Source organism: Scophthalmus maximus, chromosome 5, assembly GCF_022379125.1.
Source record: "Scophthalmus maximus strain ysfricsl-2021 chromosome 5, ASM2237912v1, whole genome shotgun sequence".
Classification (NCBI taxonomy): Eukaryota; Metazoa; Chordata; class Actinopteri; order Pleuronectiformes; family Scophthalmidae; genus Scophthalmus; species Scophthalmus maximus.
The window spans coordinates 21,049,470-21,074,602 of record NC_061519.1 but is presented as its reverse complement, the minus strand read 5'-3'; the positions used below and the strand labels follow the sequence as shown (position 1 = coordinate 21,074,602).

Sequence of the window (25,133 nt, the reverse complement as noted above, 5' to 3'; positions counted from 1 at the left end):
TCCACGAGGAAGGTGTGTGAAAAGATGAACGTGATAAACTCCTCTCGGAGAAGTTGAGTAACTGCCATTGTGCTCATCGCCACACTGCAGAAAAGTAGTGGCTTGTATTAAAAAAAGTAATGAAAGAGTTTTCTTCTGATATACGGAACTACCAGTCACTGTTGTTAACGGAAGACAAATCTTCCAAAGTTATAGTCTTCATCAGAGTGAAATTCACCGTTTCCCCAATATGGTGTTGAGACAGACAGATAATGGAATGAGGAGTTTATGTTATAGGGCCCAACCAAAAGTGGGAGTTTGAACCACATTCACAAGCATGATTTGTTGTTTTTGTTTTTGTTTTTTAAAGCAAAAATACATAACAAGCATTTTTAGATATGGCTCCCTTGAATTTGGTCATCGAAGGATGAAATCATGTTCAATCAAAGCCTCTCCAAAAAACATAATAACCTTACACAAAGTAGGATTTCAGAGCCATTGTCCTAGACTGCTAACTAGCTTAAACTGTGTGTACTGAATAAACTGACCGTGCAAATAAACTCTGCAAAAGCATAAAAACATGCCAAATAACAACCAAAACAAATTCAAAGCACATTAGCACACACGCGGCTAATATTATCTAAGCTAGCTAAGATTTGCTAATTGGCTAATGTTATATAGACAACGTGTAGATAGCTAGCACGTAGCAGCGCCGTACAGATATTAGCACAACAACAAAGAAATGCAAACACCAGAACATAAACCACAAGCAGCAAGACAATAACACATAATACTTCTGAGCATGAAAGCAGCAACACAATAACACCAAATACTTCTGAGCATGAAAGCAGCAACACAATAACACCTAGCAATAACAAAAACACTGACTCGACAGAACCCAAGATACACAACTTGCGAGTTAGCGCAAATGACAACACTGACCTGAGCTGGGAGCGAAGTGAAGTGACGCACTAATCCCTAGGAAACGAAGGACAGTTTTTTATTATTATTGCACATGATTATGCCTCCGTATTGCCTTCCCGAAGCAGCGCGATTGAACTGTGGGCAGGCTAGCTGGGCCGCGACACGTTGCATTAGCCACAAACAATGAAATAGCAGCCAAGTTAGCGAGCTAGCAAACAGCGCCGCAGGAATTCGTACTGCGACAAGAGAGGCTGTCAGGCCGCGGAACTCCTTCTCGGACCAAAACTCTGCGAACACTCGCGTTGTTTGGACTCAACGTGACTTGAACTTACCAATGAAATCGCTTCATCGCCAATGCACTTCCACAAATCCTCAAAAAGAGTGGCTGGAAAACGCTGCTCATCACAAGGTTTTCTTCGGTGTCGTAGTAATCCAGCGGCAGTTGTCACCACACCCACTGGCGCGTCGTGAACGGGAAACTGCTTGCGGCTCATTCTTTCAATGTTGCCAGTTTACTTAGAATCCAAAGTAAACGCTACAACGTTGAGAAGTAACTCCATGGCAACAGTCGTCTCTCTGTTTGAGGCCCGATGCTACATATTCGTTCTGTATGGAAGCCTGTGTCAAACACCCACAGAAGTCCTCGTATGTATAGAAGATGCTGGATACAGGCGTGGTACTCACAGCTACAAATTATTCTCATAAATTTCAGATGGTGGAAAAACTTTTTTGCTTTATTTGGTTCAATGGCAGCAGCAGACTCAAAGTGAGTCACAAGGAAGGATATGTTAATTTTTGGTGACTCCAAAAAGTACTATAGAGATAAATATGATGCTTATACTGTAGTATAAGTAGTATTAATGCTTGTTTGTCCAAAAACTCCAGGATTATTTTAACTACTTCAGCTTAATCTTCAAATTGACTTCACACGTTTTAGTCCACAGCCTTTTGTTCCACAGCTAATTTATAGCCACCCAATATATTTGACATAAAAGATATGATGAGCATAAAAAATATTATATTATATTATGCACTACATTTCTATGAAGTTCTTTAAATTTGCATGTATCTGATTAACCATCTACTGACTCCAGCAACCGCATGGCTCAATGTCACACCCACACAGGACCCAGTAATCATTAGTGCCATTTAGTTCACTCGAAGGTTTGCTGTAATGACACACGTCTTCATCATCATTAAAGTCATTGATTTATAAAGTACCGTTTTCATTAAATATTTGTAATATTCGTCACCCTCTTTGTGCCTTTACAGTTAAATAAAGAAGTGCCTTCAGCGGCACACTCGTACTGTACTACCAAGATGCACCACTGAACGCCACAGGAGGTTCTCCCACAGGCGCAATTATCATATACCTTCAAGTACACTCCTGTTCTTATTGTGTTCATAAGGTGCTCATCATCTTCCCTGCTCATCGTCAATAAAGTTGTACCTTATCTTAGATATGAAGATAAGAATAGCTGAATACTTAACCACGTCTGTGTCAGTTTGAGCAAGACAGTCCAGACATAGGCTGGCCGAGGGTGATAATGGATTATATATCACCTCCCCCCCTCTATCACAATGGTTAATTCACACACACCGCCATTCATTAATTTAATTACTCTACCGCCAAATGGGCACGACCCATCTCAGGTGCCCTCGGCGTTTCTTATTATAGCGCGGGGGGGGGAGGGGGGGGGGGGGGGGGGGGGGGGGGGGGGGGGGGGGGGGGTCTTCTGGGTCCTGCTGTATTTGCTCAGTAGCTCACAGAGACCTTTCGGCCCTGACGCAATCTCACCTCATTAACATTTTAGGTGACGAGTTTGTCACGGCCGTAATTAACAATTCATGAGCGCGGCTTATAGCTATATTAACATTTTACAACCAATAAATCAGCTTTCCTAATCTGCTGTGTGTGTGTGTGGGTCTGCCTGCATAGGCCCATGTGTGTGTGGATGTGTGAGAGGCTCGGGGGTGGGGGGACTTTGCATTATTTGTGTCCATCCACAACAGACAAAATACATTGCTCTCCTTTTGTCTCCAAATCTGTATCCAAGTCTGTCTTTGTGTACATTGTATATTTATTGCTCTGTCCCCACCGTCTGTGTCTCACCGTGACATTTGTTTGCACTTTCTCGTGGTCTTACGTTCATGATCAGGGCAATTTAGCGAATCATACCCACCAGCAAGTGAAGAAGAAAAAAAATCAAGCCAACAGCCCGATCCAGAGGAGGTCGTTCACAGTGTCATGCCAATTAATAGATGAAGTCGAGAAAGTGCCCACAAATGCATGTTTTTCACACATAAAGGAAAGGTTGACTAATAGGGTGCTATTTTAGATTAGTCGACTGCAAAAAAGTGACAGGGTGCAAGTCGGTCTCTGTCAAGACATTGTCTCTGGAAAGCGAAATAAAAGGCATGAAGGAGGGAAGAGAGATTGAGGGGGATTGATTTTAAAATAAAGGTGGAAAACGATCTGGTAGAGTCGACTCTCTGATGTCTCGCCATTTCTGCTTCCCTCACACCTCCCTCGGTAGGTGTAACAGCATGCGATCGCATCGGCAGAACTCAACTGCCTCACTGTGCCGTAAAATGTGTGTTCACATAGTATGTTGTGTATCCATGTAAAAGGAAAATGAAAATGATCAAGCGTCCTCTCACCGGGAGTGTGATGCGCGCCGCCTGTAGACTATAATTTCGACCCACAGCATCTGAACCCTTCAAATTAACTTCAGCTTACAAAATGTGCTGCAGTGTGTGAATATACTGCAATATGTGATCAAAAACCCTGTGTCTCGTATTGTGTCACTTTCTTTTTTTCCCCTCTCCTTGTTACTGTGTGGAGCTAAGGGAGAGAAAAGTGAAATTGAAGTAAGAATCCCATCACAGCAGCCCCCTTGACCCCACTTTAAAAAACCCCCGTGCAGGCTGTGTGTGCAGGCCCCGGCTCTCCCACTGAGTCACCCAGCGTGAGTGCACCAGTATCACGGTGTAATGCACATGTAGCATAGCACGACAGCCGAATGAAAGTGATCGCTGCAGCACTGTTTGCTCTCCCCCAGGTGACACAAAAAGCCAGTGTTGTTTTTTTGTTCACGGGTTTACAAGGGTCTGTTTATTGTTAGAGAGACACAAAGCCCACAGAATCCACAGTGCAGCTACGTGGACGGCTGGCTCAACCTGAATCTAACATGATCCACATGAGGCGAAGCAGTGTTTCTCAGAGCCTACAGTATTTGTACCGTATGTGGGGTAATGGCTCGGCAACACAGCACAAAACTTGTCCTTTCCAAGAAAAGCCCTGCTTTGTGTTGCCTTTGTAGCAGCCTTTGCACGCCCGAACCGGTGCACCAGCACATTTATCATAACACAAAGATCAAGGGCCGTGCTCCGGCGGGAGCATGCGGATTTGAAAGGATTCAGAAGCAGCCCTGGTGAGGGGTCGGCCTTGCAAAAAGGCATGTCTCAATGACAAACGCATTGTATGCAGCAATCAGTCCTGCAACTTCTGCAAATTCGAAAAACACGAAATCGATCCGAGGGAGGTGAAATGGGGGGAAACATCCCTCGGATTTAGTATGGCTGAAATCATGGCGTGTGTTTATGTGTGTGTGTGTGTGTGTGTGTGTGTGTACGTGTTTTCAAATGAATGACATCGGTTGTCTTCAATCAGTCTTGACTTATGATGCTTAACACACCAGAATTTTGGTCATATATGAAATTAATTAAAATTTGAACTCGTGCACAGGCGTGAGATGAGCGGCGCGTCGTCATGGCAAATGAAAACAGTAGGTGGTGAAGTGCGAAAGCTCGAACCCCACCTGTATATAGAGCAGTGAAAACAGTCTGTGCGACACGTGATGCTCTGGAGCTGCGACACAGAATTATCACCTGGTGACAATGGGCTGTAAATGTTAATGGCTGTCATCACAGAGACAATGTGGGATTAGACAGGAAGAGGGCATGGCTGCCGATGATTCAGTTTGACAGATCGCATAATTCCAATAACATGTACAGTGAGAAATAAGCAGTTGCTGGAGCCACAGCGTTTCTCATGAGCATATATACAGCATGGTAGAGGACTAGACAAACCCAGGTGCTTATACTATCTCAGTAATGAAATGTCTCTTTCTCACTCCAACACTTTGGAAAAAAGGGAATTGCCATGACTACAAGTGGAGGTTGTTGCTGTCTTTACTGCTGCTGTGCTGCCCTCTTCTGGAGGGCATGAGGCCTATTAAAACATTGTATTTCCCTCTCTGTCAAGTTTGCATGTTTAAACATGTGAGAGGGGAAAAAGCTGTCAATAATCCCATGATAGGATTGTGTAAACGAATTGCCTTAATGACATGCCGGTGCTAATAAAAAGGTGTCAATGAAAGACTTGAAAATCAAGTCCCCTGCAGACATCATTAACTTCCATAACCATATTCCAGCATCTCTCACAAGGCGGGGCCGGTGCACAGCGGTCTCACAGCCGGTTCAGGGAGAAAACAAAAAGTTTTGGTTTTTTTCGGCAATTAACGGTTCTTTTGAGTGAGGGAGTAGCGGTTCCGTGTGTACACGTGTGTGTCCGCATGTTGGTTTATGCATCTTTTTTCCCCATGAGGTATTCCAGCAACCATATCTGGCGCTGTGCATCCTCAGCCCTCATCTGCCTTGCACTTTCCCACACAGCGTGAAAGCAATGACAAAGAAGTCCTGCCTCAAAGTGCTGCCAACTGAAGCCCCTTGTGTAACTACTGTGCCACTCTCTGCCTCCGTGCACACACACTCAGACGTTGCTCAGCAATTTGCTCAGTTTGGCTTAAAAAAACTGAATAGAATTTTCTCAGTGAGGGATTCAAGTTTTTTTTGGAGAAAAAGAACCAAATGCACATTACATTTCCTACCCCCCCCCCCCCCCCCCCCCCCCCCCCCCCCCCCCCCCCCCCCATATCCCTCTTCACCAACAGGGCAGACAGACTGTAAAGTACTGTCCCCGTCCCCGCTCATGAATATCATCAACACCACCACTAGACACAACTCTGTCATCACTGGAGACGGCCTGCTGTCGGGTTCATCAGTGAGGTGTTAATTAATGGCTGCTGGCTGACAAAGACTTAATCAAGTTATCCTCTTCGTGAGTGACTCCTACAGAATAACTTCACTTCAGAAAAAAAAATAAAAAACCATACCACCACAAACTAATAGACTATGAAGCTTTGAAGATTTTTTTTTTTTGGGGGGGGGGGGGGGGGGGGGGGGAGTTTTCTCCTCATCTGAGAGTTTGGGAGGAGGGTGTAGGCCCTGCACGTCATTCCAGGGGAGCTGCAGTCGGTGTGGACTTGTTCCACAAACTTGAGTCGTTGGGAGTTTGGACAGTCACTGGGCCAGTGTGACTTTGGCGTTGGGGAGCGTCGCTGCGTGATAACAACAGTGTAGTCTTCTCCTTTTCTTTCTGTGTTAGGAATATTTTTATTTTTTTTATCTCAGTATGAATCACAGGCACGGCGAGGTGGACTGGCGGTGGAAAGTTTTCACACTGTTTTTAAACTTTCAGTTCACTTACGGGTCTCCCCCCTCGTACGACTTGTTCCACGGGTCCGCATACACTGGAGTGGCGCACAGACACAGGAGCAGGTAGGTCGTTGTTCTTGTCGGTTTTTATTATGGGCCATACTCTGGTTTAGGGTCAATTTCAACTTGTTTTCTATGTAGAAACCTTAACATCCAGCTTCCTCGCGGGCGTTTCTTCATCATGCCACTTTCCCCCCCCCGAAGGTGAAATCTGTGCGCTGTCGCTGCGCTCTCGTTGCGCAGTTGCCAAGAAAAAACGCCAAAAAAAAGCTTCCAGACTTCTCATCTGATCCGCAGTGACCAGGGATCGGCGGAGATTGTCTGTTGTTTTGGCCTGTTGTGGTCCTATGTGTGGCCAGCTCCCGTTCACTGTGCCTTTATCAACCTGCGACTAAATTTGGCTCGAGTGGGCCAGTGTGGCCAAAGGTGATAAGATCCCGATAAACGCCGGAATGTCAGTGATACACTCCACTCCCTCATCTAGCAAGAGACCACCGCTGCATTTGCAAACAGCTTCCCGACACATTTGATTAGGGCTGGCGACAAAAAAAGAAAGAAAAGAAAAACAAAAAAAAAAGGGGAGAAAAACAACCCTGAAATGACCCGCCCCAGAGGAGAAGTTCAGTAAAGCAAATGGACCTAATTAGGATATCTTTGCAGCCAAATGACTAAATATCCACCCACTGCACAGTTGTTCCCCCGGAAGAGACAAACTCTTGGACCTCTTCTCAAAGAAGTGTTCTGCCTCTCCCCTCAGGAACTGGTGCGCCTATGTGGTGCACAGGAACGTGAGCTGCGCCGTGCAGGGGAGTGTGGAGAGCTTCCAGGAGCCCGTGGTGGCCCCCTGCCCGGCATACCAGCCCGACTGCCAGCACCAAGTGACGTGAGCATCCGGGGGGGGGGGGGGGCAACAGGGGCGAAAGGGTCGAGGGTGCATGCTTCCAATGTACGAGGCCGAACCGTTCTGATGCAGAATGTTTCTTCGAGCGAGACCGGGAGGCGGAAATGTTCACTGTGCGACTGAGGAAATCTCATTTGGCAGAGCGCAGAAATGCACAGCCTTTTTTTTCCCGAGTGGGTTAAAGGATCACTCAGAAAAAAAGAAAGAAGGCAAATAAACAGCAGCAGGAAACGCTTGCTTAAAGATGACTAAGACTATAGAGTCGTTTTCGGACACGAACTCCAGATAACATCCCCAAAGTTGCATCCGGGGAGTTTCCGGAGCAGCCCTTTTTTTCAAATGTGATGAATGCATCAGGAGATTGACGTGTTCACAGCAGCAGGAACATTTCAGGGACATTCTGTGGCATCCGGCCACGACGAGAAATCCTTTTCCATAGATTTCAACTACTGTATTCTCACACAGGCCTTTTCTGGACATTTTCCAGAAGTTTCGCTCAAAGGGGCTGGCGGTAAAATGTTCGGATAATGACCAGAGCTGCGTTTGCGGACGTCTGCGTTCTCGCATTGCAGCCCCTCCGGAAAAGTTCAGGAAGATGTCCAGACTGCAGTGCATGTCTTGAAAGCAGCTCAGGACGGTTAGATAAACACTAGCAGAGCTCCAGAGTGACTGGCAAATACATTTTGAAAGTTTAGAGATGAGGTTTGGTTCAAGTTAAGGTATGCAGAGACATACTGACAGAGAAATACGCTTAAGTTTAGAGAAACACAAACCTTGGAATCTCATGCCAACTATATCTGGAAAAAAAAGGTCAGACTATAATATAAAGTAAGAAACATCTTCCTGATTGAAGTTACAATTATCACCCAACAGACACGTGGTTATCTTCTCTGGGATAATATACCTGCACTATTTCAAACACAAATAAAAGCAATAAAATGTGTTGTCCCAAAGAAGTTAAACACACATTTGGCTACATGTATGTCTACATGGACTATATCTTGTGTCTTTGTTGCTTCAGACATGAGTATCTGCCAAAGCAAATTTAACTTTACCCAAACAGGAGAACTGACGCTCCACAATCACAAATGGCCAAATGGTAATATCCCTCATTATCATTAACTCAGAACGTTTATTTATATTCAGGCCAGAGCTCAAGTTGGCTCAATGCATCAAATCATTCTTACAAATTATTTATACGTCCAGACGAGATCTATCTCTGCCTCTCTTAATCTGCAAATGTTCCACGCAGTGTTTAATTATGTGTCATCATCCAACAAGAGATGGCTCACAGCTGCTGATTTGTCATTATGAGTCGTGTGGCCCTCAATGTTACACAACTCAGAGCATTGTTGTAGCTTTCATCATCGTTATTGAAACATTATGGACTTTGCTATCATTTCATCTGGGAATCATCCTCATCTAAGTTGTATTCGGGAGCTGCCCTCCACACTTCTGTGCTGAATTAATGTCCCTGCATATAAACAGTTGGGAGCGGTACAAGTGTGTAATCCAATTAAAAATTGTTTTCTCAGTGTATATTTCATGTGGCAGATAAACATTCTGAATGTTACAGTGTTATGGGATTTCTCTCGCCAAAAGTATTTTCTTAATTCCCTTTAACTTTGATATGTTAAGAAAGAATGTTCTAGTAGAAACACAGTTTGAATCCAGGCCACATCTAAACTTGAATAAAAACACAATGTTCCGTGCTTTAGCTTTTTGTTGCACACACAAACATGTGCACAAGAGCCACCGTGATGTGGAAACGACCCATGGAAACTAATAATTCCTGGGTCAAAGGAGGACAAGTCTGAGTAAAGCAAGAAGCGCGGCCAGCTAGAACTGACACCTCAGGTCTTCCCATTTCTGAGTTACGACATAAAGCATTGGCTTCATATTATCTCATCTAAAGAAGAGATTGAGATTGCTGATTGCAACCAGAGTTTAAAGCGTTGTTGTCCCACAGGTTTTCAGTTTCCATGTTTTTTTTATATTTGTCAACAGTGGTATCAGTGAGGGTGACAGTTGGGAAATGTGCGTGAATGATTATCTCAGACATCAACTTTCCAGATGTTTTGCATGACCCTTGCCTTCAGGGAAATGATATCATCTATTGTTTCTTGGGGAACTGTTTGCTTTGGCCAGAACATTTAAATGTTCATGTACCATGATAAGCTCAAAAAATGTCCATTATTGGAAGTTTCTTATTTTTTGAATAGCAGAGGAGCTCTTGCATGGACAAACAAACACATTTTCTTAAAAGAAGACAGGCCTAACGGTGATAACACTTTGCAAACTTACTGTGGAGTTTAAGTGAGGACCCAAAGTTCGGTGTTCCCCATTTCATGTTCCTATTTTCTTGAGATTATGAAAGACAAAAGTTATTGATTGCTTTGCCTTGTTTTACAGATATAAAACTCGGTTTCGACCCACATACAAGATTGGCTACAAGACATTCACAGAGCTAGAGTGGAGATGCTGTCCTGGTTACCAAGGTCTGGACTGTAAAGATTCAAAACCACCCCCAGATCGACAAAGAGTGCAGGGAACACAGCCATACCTCCCACCAAGTCCTGGACATACAACCAGACACACACAGAGTAAGACAGCCTTACCAATTCAACCATGTGTTTTTGTTTACACTGGATTACAGTGTATTACCTAAGTTTACTAATCACCACTAAACTACAAAATTAAAACAATTCTGCTTAAAGGAGACATTTGTATGTATTTAGTCATGAAAAATGTATTACTTCTTTATGATTATAGGGCCAGAGCGGAGAGAGACAGGCCACCATGAAACCAGGCATGGTGGGACAGACAAGGTGCGTCTTCTGGAAGGGGAAGTTCAGCGCCTCTCTCAGACAGTTCTGGATCTCCAATCTGCTTTGACAGGGTTAACTGCTAACCTCCGCACAGACCTACAGGATGACACAAAGAAGATGCTGGTGACACTTCTTAACAACATGCATCCACCCGACAGTGCTACGACCACAGGTACAGAGGAGAGCCCAGCAGTGCTAGATGGTCATCAGGCTACCAGAGGTGGGATTGCTGGAGACAAGGCCATAGAAAAAATAGTGGCCCGGTTGGATGATATCAACAATGCACTGAAAAGTAAGGATGAAGCCCTGGAAGACCTAAGAGGAACCATGACAAGCCATGAGGGGCAGATCCGTGTCCTTATGGATGCCTCTCAATCTCAGACTCCAGCCATAGCAGAGTTTGAAGTTATACAGACCTATATTGATGGGAAATTTGAGAAGCTGAAGAAGGAACTAAACCAGAATGCGGAGGAACAGATTGCCAAGGTACACAGCTCATGCAATGACAAAATCCAGACCTTGCAGAAGACCTGTGAGGACAGCCATGACCAAGGTTTGGTCAGCCTGACCAAGCTGGTGGATGCTAAGGAGGCTGACCTGAGAAAGGAGATCCGGGCATTGCGTTTGGACATGGCTGCCGCAGACGGACCTATAAGAACTCAAAGGCAGACTGATCCATCTAAAGAAGAAGAGAATCGTGGTGAACACAAAGACCTGTGGCGCGAGATTGATCGTATTGCAGACGCTCACCGCATCCTGAATGTACGCATTGACAATGAGCTGGCACACCTGTCTGAACCTCAAGAAGACAATGATTTCAGCATGCAGATTGAGGAACTAGAGGCACGTATAAATATCACAGAGCAAAATGCAGAGACTCACTGTTTCTACATTGAAGAGAAGCTGACCCGTAAAATTGCTGACGAAGTGGCAGCACTTCGTCTGCTTCTCGATGCGCGTCTGAACAGCATGGAGGACCAGTTCACAAACATGCTGGTGGAAATCAGCAACAGTTCATTCCCAGGGATGTTTGGTGACTCAATGGATGCCATCCACGTAGAAGTCAACAACAACAAGTTCCTCCTCCAAGGTTTGGATGATAAGATCAATGCTGTTGGAGAGCTGTGCTCTGCGGGATGCTCAGGCTCAGGAATTACTGCTGGTGAAGCAAGTTCATCATCCAAACCGAAAGGCGTAGAAAACATTCTGAAGGACCTGATCAGGTATAGGAATGATTTGGACATTCTTCACACAAATGTCAGTGCCACCACAAACAAAGTAAAGCAACTAGAGGAGAAGGTTGAAAGGCAATCAGTCGAGAATGAAAGACGCGCCAAGACGATGGATGACTTCCAGAAAGGTCTGGTTAATCTACAAGATAATGTGCTTGGTCTGGCTGGTGCTGTTACAGGGTTGAGTGACTCCTTGAGCAAATACCACCAGGATATGGACAGAATAAACTCAACATGCTGTCACGCAGAGCAAAGTGGCACTGGTAGTCCAGCATGGAACAACCGGGCATCAGTCATTGCAGTACCCGGCAGTCAGGCGGACGACACCAGACGTCAGGTGGAGGAGCTGAGTAACAGGCTTGACATGTTCAGTAAACAGGTGGCGTCTGAGCTGGTTCAATGTAAACAGAACACAAAGGTGTCTTCTGATGGCATTTCCGCTGTGGATGGACGAGTAACCAGACTTGAAAAGGTGTGCGGAAGATTAGACGGGGTCTCTGCGAACATCAAAGAGCTGAAAGATGGACTGGAGAGACACGTTGGCAGCCTGCGGGACTGTGTCTACAGGATGAATGTCACCTGTGGACATCATGGTGCTGACATAATCACACTGCAGAATTCCTTGCAGAGGTTCCAGGCACAGCTGTCTTCGATGGCCAAGCATGTTTTGAAAGACGTCGCTGCCAAAGAGCCAGGTGAGTTTGTGAGTTTGTGGTTTGGTGGTACTTTGATTCAATTCAATTTATTTGTATAGCGCCAAATCACAACATACATTGTCTCAAGGCACTTCACATAGTGAGGTCAATATTACAATATTACAGGGAAAGCCCAACAAATCCCACAATAAGCAAGCACTTGGCGACTGTGGGGGAGAAAAAACTCCCTTTTAACAGGAAGAACTCTCTGGCAGAAACGGACCCAATGATGAAATCATCAGCTGTCTGTTTTTGTGTCTTTATAAGGAAAATAATCACAGGACCGCTTAGAACTCCAGTGAGATAAATCAAGTCAAATTCACTAATATACTAGTAATTCCATTTGATGCACAATAGCCTGACGTTGGAGCCCATATTAAGATTCATCACTGTAGAACATAGGTCAGCAAACTCAGGTGGAATTGATTACCGTAGTGCAGAATATGTACAACCTTGATATTTGGTGTCTAGACTCTAACGTGGACACTCCCTAAAAGGAAGCATCGAGCTCAACACAGCTTGGGATGGGGGATGACGTTGATTAATTCCCCTCTGTAGAAACCCAGGCTCAAGGCTGGGGTAATTTAAGTTGTATCATCCAAACTTGTTGGAAAGCAAACGCTTTTATAGCTTTTTAGGATGACCACACTCGTTGGTGGGCTGAAAAGCTTGTTGAAAGGCACGTTTGCTACTTTTTTTAGCTAACAGGTTTAACTTCATTGGGGGGGTTGAAGTTATACTGTAACAATATAGTAATTAAATATGGTTCGTGGTCTTTCTTTAAAAGTCCATTGGTTATACTGTATTCAATCATTTCCCACATTGGTGCTGTCAGGCACTGAAATGCACTCAAAATAAGTTGAATAAAGATATACCATCTAAATACACACAATCTGTTTGTCAGCTTCCATCATAACTTTCAATTTATCAAGTATGATTAACATCTGTGTAAACACAAACTGTTCCTGGAGATAATCCCCCATATAATGCATTCTGCTTGCTTGGTTTACATGGAGGCTTGGAATGAAAGGATCAGATCCCTTGAGTTGCCACAGGGTATTTCCCTGAGTGGGAGGACACAAGTTCACTGGGCCTCCTTTGCTTGCTTTGAGTGTGTCATTCAATATATCCCGGCACCGAGAGGCAGAGGCCCTCACTGGAAACTTCCTGTGACTTAGATTCATGTTGTCCCAAGAATTCCCCAGTTTTAATGTCAGGAATGGGACAGGTAAACTAACTCTTTTTTACGTCTCGGAGCTCAGTTTATACTCCAGTCTCAGCCCCTCCTGACTACTAGTAATAATTCACATGCACTGTTTCGTGTCTCATTGCTCCCTTATGTGAATCTCAGAACGTCCTGCAGACTGTTCCATCCTGGCCACTCCCTTTACGAACATGTGAGGTCTTCTTTCTTGCAACATGATGTAGCTTTTTACTCACACCACAGAAATGCAGGCCTTGAAGTCAGTACCCAGTCACTCTTAAGCGCACGGACACACGCACGCACAGGGACACAGACGTGCAGGAACACACTCGCGCACAGACACACACACACACACACACACAGACAAGTTCTATACTTGTGAGAAAACTCATTGACATAATGCATTCCCCACCCCCTTAAACAAACCTTAACCATCACAACTAAATACCTAATCCCAACCCTAATCCATGCCTAATTGTAACCCGAACCCTATAAACAAGTCTAATCCCTCAAACAGCCCTTTGAAGTTGTGAGGACTGGCCAAAATGTCCTCACAATTTAAAAATGTCCCTACAATGTCAAAATGTCCTTACAATGGTTTTGAACCCTCACAGCCCTCACAACCATAGAAAGACAAGTATGTGTACTCACACACACACACACACACACACACACACACACACACACACACACACACACGCACACACTGTCTCATACACAACACACTTCCCTCCCTCCTCTCAGTCTCCTACACATGCACACATACCAACCTCCAGAGATTCCCGTAGGGTGACCTCAGCCTGATGTGTGGAGTCTGGTCCTCATTAAGGGCCCTGACTCACTGCTGGAGCCAGTCTTGATGGAGCGGGGAGAAGCAAGGCCCCCACACCCAAGACCAGATGCTTCGACTGCCCCTCAGCAGTGATGTCATGACTGGGGCCCCATCACTGGTGCCTCCCTTTCTTGAAACCCCCATCCAAAACAATGGAGTGATAGGGACCTGAGGAGAAGTGGAAGGTGGATGGATAAATGCTTTTGGGTGTAGTGAGAAAGAGTGCGTGAAGGCATTTTGTAATCCATTTCGGCCTTTGCCAAGTAGCTATGGGCTGTTTCCAAGCTGTGATGTACGATTTCATTATCGTTCATGGAACATTATACAGTACCTCGGCCCAGCATTACAGTATATCAGGCAGAACTGTGCGTACTGCAGCAGGATTGTGAAAGGTCTTTGTCAGTGATCTCACTTCATGAGTATTGTTTATATAATACTAGTTTATCTTTTTATTTCTATTTGTATTTTCTAAAGAAAAGCTTTGACATTTTGGGAAGTGTGCTTATTTGTTGTCTTTGCAAGAGTTAGACGAGAGGCTTGATTGCCCTCACATGGTCTGAGGGCCAAGTGTGAAACCACCACCAGCAGCTGGCTAACTTAGCTTAGCATGAAACTGGAAACGAGTTGGGGGGGGGGGGGGGGTCAAGCTATCTAATTAACACATTATCTTGTTTGTTTAGTACGTACAAAAGGTCTAGCCGACAATCGTTGTTTCACTTTTTTAGCCAAGAGCAGTTGTCAGGCAACCAGTACGTCACGTGACCACTCGTACAACCTGGCGTGTCATTTTCACACCTCGTGTATGAAGTGTTAATTCTGTTTTTTTCACGGCGTTGTGGATAATTGGTGGTGACTTAATGGGAAGCGAGTAGAAATACACTTACTCGCTTCCTTTTTTTTTTTCTATGAGTAAGATGAGAAGATTGATACCACTCTCATGTCTGAATGGCAAACAGAAAGCTACCCCCAGTGGCTGGCTAATTTAGCAGCACAAAGAAGACTGACTCTGTCCAATTGAACAAAATCCACCTGTAAATCTCACAGATTATCAGTAACTTCTTGGAGTCGCTGCCGGTTGTCTTGCAACTGGTCAAGAAAGTTTGGCACATAAACCGCAGTAGTGTGAAACCTGTACAGTGTATGTACCGATATGTATGGATTTCATCAACAAACGAGATACGTCTCGTTTGTTACTGCGCTTTGGTGGGTGCCTAGATTTTATGCTAAGCTAAGTTAGCCATTTGCTGGCGATATCTAACCGACCATTCAGATATGATAGTGGTATCAATCCTACTCTTGGCAAGCAAGCGAATATGCATATCTCCCAAACTGTCAAATTAGAACATAACCGTAAATATCCTTATATAATCTCACTTTGAGCCCTTAAATCTCGCGAGAAAAGGAAGTTGAGCTGTGTGGTTGAGGATGTTAACGATTTCCTCAAGTTTTGGCGAAAGGGAAATTGTCTAAATAGAGGTAACAATTTCCCTGAAAAATCCCAGTTCTGTGGGTGTGGCGGTGTCCGAGAGCCCTACTGAAATGTTTCCTCTCTGCGTCTGCGCTCATATTCTCCACGCGGCCATACGAAGACCCCGAGGAGGCTGCGAACAGATGAGGCGTTGTATTAACATAACTGAAAGATTGACCGAATAGCTTTGCCCTTACTCAATGTGACTGCGGAATGGAATTGTGTGACTTCAGCTGCAAAATGTTGGCATCGCTTCGCCCTCAGCAGCTGCAACAGCAGAGGTTTACTACAACCGCACCACAAGTTGTGTGTGTGTGTGTGTGTGTGTGTGTGTGTGTGTGTGTGTGTGTGTGTGTCTTCTGCCGTGTTCTTTCCGATGTGCAGTCGGAGTTCAGCAGCGAAGAACTCCGTTGCATCGTTTAGAAGTCTAACACGGATGCATGCATATCTTGACTGCTCAATAGAGGATATTATGAAATGTCGAAATATGGATGTGCTTCTGCTCTCAAAGAGCTTGAGCTCTTGTGTTCCTAATGCAGACAGTGACTAATCAGTTTTCTTGTGCTGAATTTTGATTCTCAAACTGTTTTCTTCTGCTCCTCCTCCTTCTTTTGGAGGTGATCCCAGGCCGGCTCAAATCACTTCCCTGTTGGTTCCTTCTCTCTCTCCCTCTCTTATCTCTCAATTGCTCTCTCGTTACTCCCTTGTCACTCTCTCCTTCTGTTCAATCTTTTTCCTGCCAATTTGTCCTTCCAAGAGCGCCAGAGGACTTCTCTTTTTTCCTCTTTCTCCATCCCGGGAGTATGTATCGACAAGGCAGGCCGGCCGAAGAAAAAAAAGAAAAGAAAAAAAAGAGGCAGTTTTGTTAAAGCAGGGATTAAAATAAATGCTTTGATTTCACGGATCAATGCTTTTGAAATTGATCATTCTGACTTCATATTGGAGAGACGGGGAGTACGATTAACTGTCCGCAGTGATGAGGGAATACAAGAAAAACAAGACATCAAAGGACGTTTTGAAGTCGAAGGGTGTCTGTTGGGAAAGAGAGGAAAATTGTATTAGACACTGCCACACACACACGCACACACACACGCTGTATATATTTATTCAGCCCCAGAATATTGAGGGGGCGGCTTCGACTGCAACCTCCTCCCCGGAGACCTTTCTGGAGCTGCGAGGTGAGGTGTTTCCATCTCTGACCCGGGAACCCATCTGTAAGTCTTCAGGGGAGAATGGAGCCAGATACACAATGGGAGCTCCTGAGGTCTGCCATGCAGTGCACAATTCGAACCTCCCATCGTTAATATCACTGGGGGGGAAATGGGGCGGAGGATGAAATTGTGTCCATGTGCATTCCTTGAAAGGGAAAAGGGAAAATGTACGTCTGTCGAGTGATGCGTTATTGTGTGTGTGTGTGTGTGTGCGTGCGTGCGTGTGTGTGTGTGCGTGCGTGTGCGTGCAGCCGCCACACCCCGCCGTGCCCCTTGACACCATTTTCCATCGCGTGATCTTCTTGTCTGCCGCGATATTCCTTGAAGCTTTCACACACTTCTGAACACTCGTGTACCGTCGCCGGAATTTGTGAAAGCACCAGTGAGTAAAGCATCCCCCAACACCCCCCCCCCCCCCTTCAGTGTCCCGATCTGTTTGCAGGCGATTACATCTGGTTCTGGTGAGTTGCACCAGCACTCTTGTGTATGTGCGCGCCTTATAGTGTGTTTTTCGACTCTGCGGTTGCCCCCCTTAGTGCGACCGAGGAGTGAGAGACTCTCATGGGAAATATGCACTCAAGGCAACCGGTGTCCTGTCGGAGGCACGGGGAGGAAATGAAGAAGAGATTTCTGATTATCTCAGTACAACATGATTGCTGGGTTTAATTTGTTTTTGATTATACACGTGGTTTCCGAGTAGCTCGTGGTATCACTTGCAGTAAGAAGGGAGGAATTTGGTTGATGATGTTTTGTTTGATAGGAACACAGAGTGTCGGATTACTTTTCTAATCCAGAGTAACACGCAGACTAAGGTTACACGATTACTTTCAAGTTTGGATTGATCACTTTGCGCCTCGGCACAAGACGGAATGTGTCACGTGGCGTTGACTGTGGCAGATCTTACAGTTATCACATTACATAATTATCATTATGAATCCAATTTTTTCGTCTCAAGAAGTGACAAAGTCCTGTGGCTGGAATTAGTGAGAATATTTACTCTTGACCTTGGAAATAACTGCAGGACAAAATTAACTGACTAGCTTTTTCCAGAGCTTTTACTGAAGTAAATCATGCTTGAAGGAGTTCCATTCTTTGCCCTCCTCATTAACACACTGCAAACGTAGTTGATTTAGACCTATGTCTAAATCTGCATTGCGGACTTGCGTGTCAAATACTTCTTCCCTGGCCTTTTGCTCAAATATTGCACCAACCGTCAATGGCTAATTCCATTTCCGGCTTCCGGCAGCGCTGGAAATTCAGCACGAATGCGACGTATTCTGGAACGCTTTGTGCAACGACCGTATTCAACACCACGCAGCAAACACGGCGACTCACACGGAGGTCGGGTCCACCTCATGTGACTATATTTAACTCATTCAAAGTTGGCGAAAAAGACATCGGTTCTTTCTGGCAGGTGATTATACCTATATGAACACAGAGTTATGGACAATATATTCAACTACTGTGAATACGTTCTTTTAAATATTACACACTGTAGCTTTAAGTTCAGGCCTGTAAACTAGCCTCGTAGGAAACAGAGCCCTATCAGGCACCAGCTGCCCATCAGCTGGTTTCCACACGTTTCCACGGTCGGGTGTTAAAGAGCTGTTGGTCGACCTGCTCACATTGAACACAGATGCACGAGGTGGTCTTGTAACCATTCCACTACTTATATCTACATTGCTTGTTGCATCAGTGTTTGCCGTCCCATCTAACTCATTTGAAGCTTTTAGTGCTCGTGACTTTGCTAAGATTCAACATGTGTCTGTTTAAATTCTCCACTCAATAGTGAACGTACTCATTCTCCCCGCAGTGCCATTGTTGTTGCTGTTTGTATTCTGAGAGCTTCCCCAAAGAGCAGAGCCTTTTTCTGCCAAATCATACTGTATAACCATTTGCAATAAGTGGTCATTTCCTTAATGTAACTGTCTCTGGCTGAATGGCATCACTGTAATCCGGTTACTTACAATGCGCTCCATTTATGCCCTAACCTCCCTCACGAGGTCAGAGTGGCTCTGCAGCGTGTGTGCCCAGAGCAACAAACAAGCTAATTTGAATCCTTCACCGAATCTTATATACGGCGTGACGCAAATCTGTCTGACACCCGGTTGTCAAACATATTTCTTACTTGTCCCTGGGACGCTCACGGCGTCTCTATGCGCCGACCTAAGGCTCCGGTGATGTCTGTGCCCTCGGGGGGGGGTGTCTGGCAAGCGGCCAACTGGTTTCCGTTCAGATGGTTCTCGTTGCTTAAGAAACTCGCGCCCGCTGGCCCGCATTGCTTTTATGAAGGGTGATAACGCTACCAGGTGAAAACAGAAAGCAAAAAAATACTAAGTGTGCAGTGCAGAGCGAGCCAGGTTTAATTTGGACTGTTATCAGAATACAAGTCGTTAAGGAGAGTTTACAAGAGGAGGGAGGGATGCGGACTGACTGCGAGGGAGGAAGTGGGATTTTATAAACAAAAAGTATATTGGAGGCTCGTGCGATTACTGAATTTTCTACAACTTTTAATTGGATTGTAAGCGGTGACCCGAAGCTTTTTATGCTTGATGGTAAAAACCATCATATGGTTAGAAAGTGAATCGTAAATTGATATATTTATAATCTCCGCCACTGTGTTTCCTTTTTCTTTCGCTTTTTCTAGGAATGACCTTAAGGCCGGAGAGGCCTGCGTCTCTGCCAGACGCAACTCAGACCAGGACCAGAATAAAACAAATCCAGATCCCTATAATCATCCCGCCGCCGCCATCCAGCCCCAGGCAGCCGTACAATCCCGGCCAAGCAGCGCAGCCCAACGTGCACACAATAAAGATCAACTCGCCGAGCCAGCCGTCCGGCTCCCCGCAGCAGCCGGGCCACCACCATCTGCCCCTGGTTCCCATAAGGCCCGTCGTGGAGCAGGGCGAGGCCGGACCCCCGGGGTACATGCGCAGGGTGACCGTGCGGAGGGGCTCCGAGCAGTCGTCCAGCGTGCCGGTCCAAGGGTTCGCTGGAGCACCAGGTGAGACCTGCTACCAGGATATGACCTTTAGTGTTTCCAGGCTAGATTCAGACTGGAAACACTTTGGATGTTCTTCTTATATAAAAGCCTCCGAATATAATAAGACAAATCTGTTTCTTTCTGTCCGTGTGAAAACTAAAAATCTGCACTTTGTCTCAATTTATTTGTCGTCTCTCGAAATACAAAATTCATATGCTTTGATTGTCAGATGGATCCTACAGATGGATTCAGATGGTCCCAAAACTCATTTTAACAACCTTTTTAAAAACATACCTGTCATAGTAACAAGTACAGAGGAAATCTTCTTTCCAAGCTTACCCATCCTCATGATTTGTTCGCCAACATCACAATAATGTAAATTATATCAACAATAAAACATACCTCATTGAGCCATTATATTTTTAAATGCTACCAATTCATAAAGTATGATATGTTGACATATGTATTCACATAAAGTAACATCCATTCTGTGCAATTATTAATTGGTAACCACTCCAAATTTAAAATATTTATTAGTGTGCTAGTTATGTTTTTTAGAATTACCCCTCTAATTTTTTATAGTACAGTTATTCTCTTGTACAATAATAATAAAGGCTTCCTATTCTATTCTAAAAAGACAATATAATATCCCAAAACCTTTTTGTTGGTGCAGTTCAATAAATGACACCGTAACTATTTTGAATACAATATCAATACTATTACCTAATTTCCCCCATTTCCTCTCATTACTATTGACATTACTGTGCCCTGTAATTAATACACTGCAGCCCTCTTTGTCTCCTGCTCCTGCACTTATGTATTTGTCCCAGTGAAAGTACCCAATAAATATTTTATTGCTACCTCATGTGCACTAAATAACCACACCATCTACTTGTAACGTGCCGAAACCAGACTCTATCATCACTGCAGCAACAGAAAGTACATTTCATGACGCTCGTGTGACGACACGTCTCGCACTGTCCTGGCGAGGCCGCGGCAGCCAGATATTCACGTAGTCGTTCGAAACCAAACCGGAATGACAAAACTCTGAACTGAGCCTGTTGCTGTTTTGTTCCTCTTAGCCCTTTTCACACACGGGACCCATAACAAGGGATTCATTATATGTGTATTTAGGGTATTTTTTGTCAACCACACAAGAATGTTTTAGACTAAAGGGCCTTTGAACAGGGGCCAAGTCAAATTGGACGGATGAGACAGCGGAGAGAGCCACAGATTTAGCCGGCTCTGGACGGAATTATCCGGACTGCATGCAGTGTAGGGTGATTAGGACGAAATAACAAACAAAATATGCTTTGTTATAGCTTTCACATGGGCATGTTTTGGCAGTAATAGAGACAGTTGCGCTGTTACTGCTCACCGAGTGTGGGAGAAGAAGCTTTTAGTCCAAGATGTAATTCATAAAAAATCTCCAGGCTTCGGCGCAGAGTCGTAAGGAATTTGTCTCAGGTTTTCGCTTATCCCTCAGAATTGGAGTGAAGCTTCTCACATCATCATCATCATCATCATCAGCAGCAGCGTCTTTTTTTTCAGTTATATCTTTGTTGAGTTTATTTGGAACTCATACAGCACACATGCCAACACCTGAATCTTCTCATAGATCCCCGAAAGACCAAAAATCAACCTGGTTCAAGACGGGCACTTGCAAAAAACCAAAATGGTCTAGATTATAACCTGCCTCGTCTTAATTGCTACCTTCTCTGGGAAACTATCCCAGTGTCATGCCACGATGTCACAATTCTGGGGGGAAAAAAATCCCCCAAACATCTGCCTCTCTGGCTAACCCGTCTTCTTGGAATAATTATAAAACATGATGTGTTTCTCGTCTGTGTCTTCTGCGCAGGCTATCCTCCCGTGCAGCCGGTGCCTTTCAAGCCTCAATCAACCGGCCGCCGAGGTACTGCAGCAGTTCATTGTCAGGTTACAGCGCACGCATCCGAGGGCTTTTAGCGTTTCTTCCACATCAGCGTAGAAACGTTGGAAAAAGCCGAGAATAGTTCGCAGCTTTAGAGTTGGAGGGGAGTGGGAGCTGGACGTGTTTGGTGTAAGGAGGTGTGGGCGGACTGTGGAAGGGTTTTTGAAGCTTGTCTGCAGGCACTTAGCACAAAGTTTCTCTCCCTGGGCTGCAAGTCGAATGATACACTTGGTGACTATAATGTGGGAAATTGTTTTATTGAAACGGATAATGTTCGTATTGTTTTTTCTTCTTCCTTGACATAACATAACGCGGCATATCATTATTCTGGGTATTAATTCACACACAGCCAGAGGCTCACGTGAATGAAGCCGCTACAAAAATATAAAAGGTGTCACCCTCTCGACTCACAGCCTTGACGGGAGGAATTAACACTTTTTCTCTCATTTGTACCGTGTAGTTCCTATAGCAACAAACGTGGCGTGGAATCCGATGCATCAAGCTCTGTTTGAATCGCCAGGTAAAATGATCTCTCCGTCTGTAACTGCATGGAATAAGAAAAGAAAATTATAAAAAGCATTAGCTCCACCATGAGTTTATGTAATGGGTTATATTCACTGTAATTAATTGGGAATTGTGCAGTTCAATTCATCTTTGAAGTGAGACACAGACTTTTTTTATGTTTCTAGTTTCCGTGGACAACAGCGCCTTTGCCGACCCCTTCTCCTTCTCCGCGGGGCTCACACTGCAGCCCTTCTCCGGAGACTTTGGCATCATTCGCTTTAACAGGGTTCTAGTCAATGACGGTGGAAACTACAATCCCCAAACAGGTGAACACACACACACACACACACACACACACACACACACACACACACACACACACACACACACACACACACACACAGAAAGTACATTAAATATATGTTTAAATGTCACAATGATATATTACACATGGACTTGCTGAGAATGATGCATTTCATTTCATTCATTCATTTCAAGTTGTGTAAAGGACGCGTTTCATTTACTTTTTGACTTTTTTTCATTTCTTTAGTTTATCACCAGGATCCCGTTCTTCAGATGTGGTGAAACTAATCCAGGGTTTCTTATTTGACCACGATCCTCTTCATTTTCATTCAGTCTAATGTGAATTCACAGATTTTTGCTCAAACTAAATTAGGGTTCTGTTACGGATTTAATTTAGTGAGTTAGCCATATAGTTCAGAGCTGCTGCTCCGACCAACATTTTTATATAAAATGTAAGAATGTCTGTCCCTTGTGCAATGCGGAGGGCGATGCTAGATACCCCCTAAGCTCCATGGAGCATTTTGGCTTCTATCGGCTCATTGTTTGGGCTTTTTTATAGCCCCACTGATTTGTGCTTAAACTGGAATTATGCTTCCCCCCCAAAAATGCATGGGCGGCCAGCGACGCGACTTCAAATGAATGTCAATGCTGCTCGGTATCTTTTGAAAGTGGTGTCGCCAGTGAGGCCAAAAGAATGAACTCAAAGCTACAGTGTGTAATTGTTGTACGTTTCTGGCGACATCCGGTGGTAAAGTTGTAAACCGCAACCAACTGAGCACCTGACAGGGACACTTTATGGTGGCGCAACGTCAGCGCTGAAAATTCAGCACGAATGCGACGTATTCTGGACCGTTTTGTTTAAAAAAACATATTCAACACGACGTAGCTAACATTGCGACTTACACGGAGGTCGGGTCCACTTCATGTAACTATATTTAGCTCATTCGAAGTTGACGAAAAAACATTGGTTCTTTGTTGCAGGTGATTATACATATATGAACACAGAGCTATGGACTACATATTCAATTTCTGTGAATAGGTTCTTCTAAATGTTACACACTGTAACACGAGCTATACTCTTTATTTTTCAAATTAATTTGCGATTTACACAACAGATTGTGAGCATTTTTCATTAACTCGTCTTAAAACCAAAATGTATCACCAAAAGTTAGAGCCTAAAGAAAAAAAGTGTCACTCATTCTTTGGCCATAATTGACACTGCAACGATGTCTTTGCATTTCACTCTCATTCCTCTATTGGACGTGTTTCTCTGACAACTCTTAATTTCGAAGAATAGGGCCCAAGAGTAACAAACATCTGGATCCACTTAATCATCCTCCCCTTTCCTTCCTCTAACAGGGATCTTCACTGTACCACTGGATGGCCGATACCTGATTGCAGGCCTGCTGACCGCCAAGCAGGGCGAGCACGTGGAGGCCGTCCTGTCGGTGTCCAACCGCAGCGTCCAGAAGCTGCAGAGCGCGTCGGGGCCCTCGGCTGGTCAACAACACCGCGGCTCCTGCGGCTGCGGCGGCAACTCGGTGTCCTTCAGTCTCATCCTGCCCCTGAGGAAGGGAGACCGCGTGGGCCTGGTGAGGACCGGGGGCCAGCTGGCCACCAGTGAAGCAAGGGAGATCCTGTCCACCTACAGCGCCGTCTTCCTGTACGCACAACAGGCCCAGAGATAGCTGGAGCGCACGTCACACGGACACTGAGAGGAAGAGACTGGTTTCGTTCCCCCAGAGAGAGAGAGAGAGAGAGAGAGAGAGCTGGACCGGAGGACACGCCGGAGAGACGATAGTTTTCACTGGATTGCTGTGACGTGAAGATCCTCCAGTTATAAGATTCAGTTAAGAAGTCATTGCATTGTCATTTGTAAGCCATTTGCCTTAAGACGCCTGCATACAAGTAGGATTTGCTCCTAATATATTTGATTATCAACTCGGCTTTTTTGTACCTATTGTGAATGTGTAAAAGTGTAAATTATAAAACATTGAAAATTCATAAAATGAATTTTTTTATTATTATAATAAAACTATATCAGAGACTCAGTTGTCAGCACGGGCGGCATATCAGTGGAATATAATATTGCTGGTTCTGCAATAAAACCCTAATGCACCACAGCTTAACGTGAGCTCACTTCAGCTCACTGTGTAATAATCTACTGTTGAGATCACGTTTAATAAAACCCACACAAAGAGATTCATGTGTAAAAACAACGAGATTCGGCAACACAAGGATTTATTGATGTTACAAACTTGGCCACGTTACAGAAGCTGCACTGAGGAAAACCCCCCGTTTGGGTCGGTGCGTAAAAGTGGGTGTGGATGAAAAATAAATTTCTCCTCTCTGCTCACCCGAGATTTAGAAAGTTCGCCAGGCAGCAAACCGTTAAAGAGCCAGGACTGTATTTAACCTTCACTCCAGCCTCTAGCAACACATAAAAAGGGAGAGAGAAAGATTACTTCATTGATTTTCACTCAGACATGTATCGTCACTTAAAAAATAAGTATGAGGGTAGAAGTTATTCACTAGCCTGTGGTAACGTTTGAACTTTTAGACCCAAGAAACTTGTTG

General features: G+C 44.6%; 1 protein-coding gene across 2 annotated transcripts; it reads left to right on the top strand.

The window, feature by feature from the left end:
* Positions 1 to 6,198: 6,198 nt before the first annotated feature.
* Positions 6,199 to 24,603, top strand: emilin2a (elastin microfibril interfacer 2a). 2 transcript variants are annotated; one of them, XM_035635589.2, is made up of 9 exons: positions 6,200 to 6,525; positions 7,220 to 7,345; positions 9,776 to 9,966; positions 10,136 to 12,118; positions 19,481 to 19,837; positions 21,678 to 21,731; positions 22,210 to 22,269; positions 22,439 to 22,579; positions 23,916 to 24,603. In XM_035635589.2, exons 1-9 carry the CDS (start codon positions 6,380 to 6,382, stop codon positions 24,242 to 24,244), a joined length of 3,387 nt encoding a protein of 1,128 aa, XP_035491482.1. In that variant the 5' UTR covers positions 6,200 to 6,379; the 3' UTR covers positions 24,245 to 24,603. The 2 variants fall into 2 exon arrangements, with proteins under 2 accessions (XP_035491483.1, XP_035491482.1); XM_035635590.2 differs by lacking the exon at positions 7,220 to 7,345 and having other exon boundaries at positions 6,199 to 6,525.
* The last annotated feature ends 530 nt before the right edge of the window (positions 24,604 to 25,133 follow it).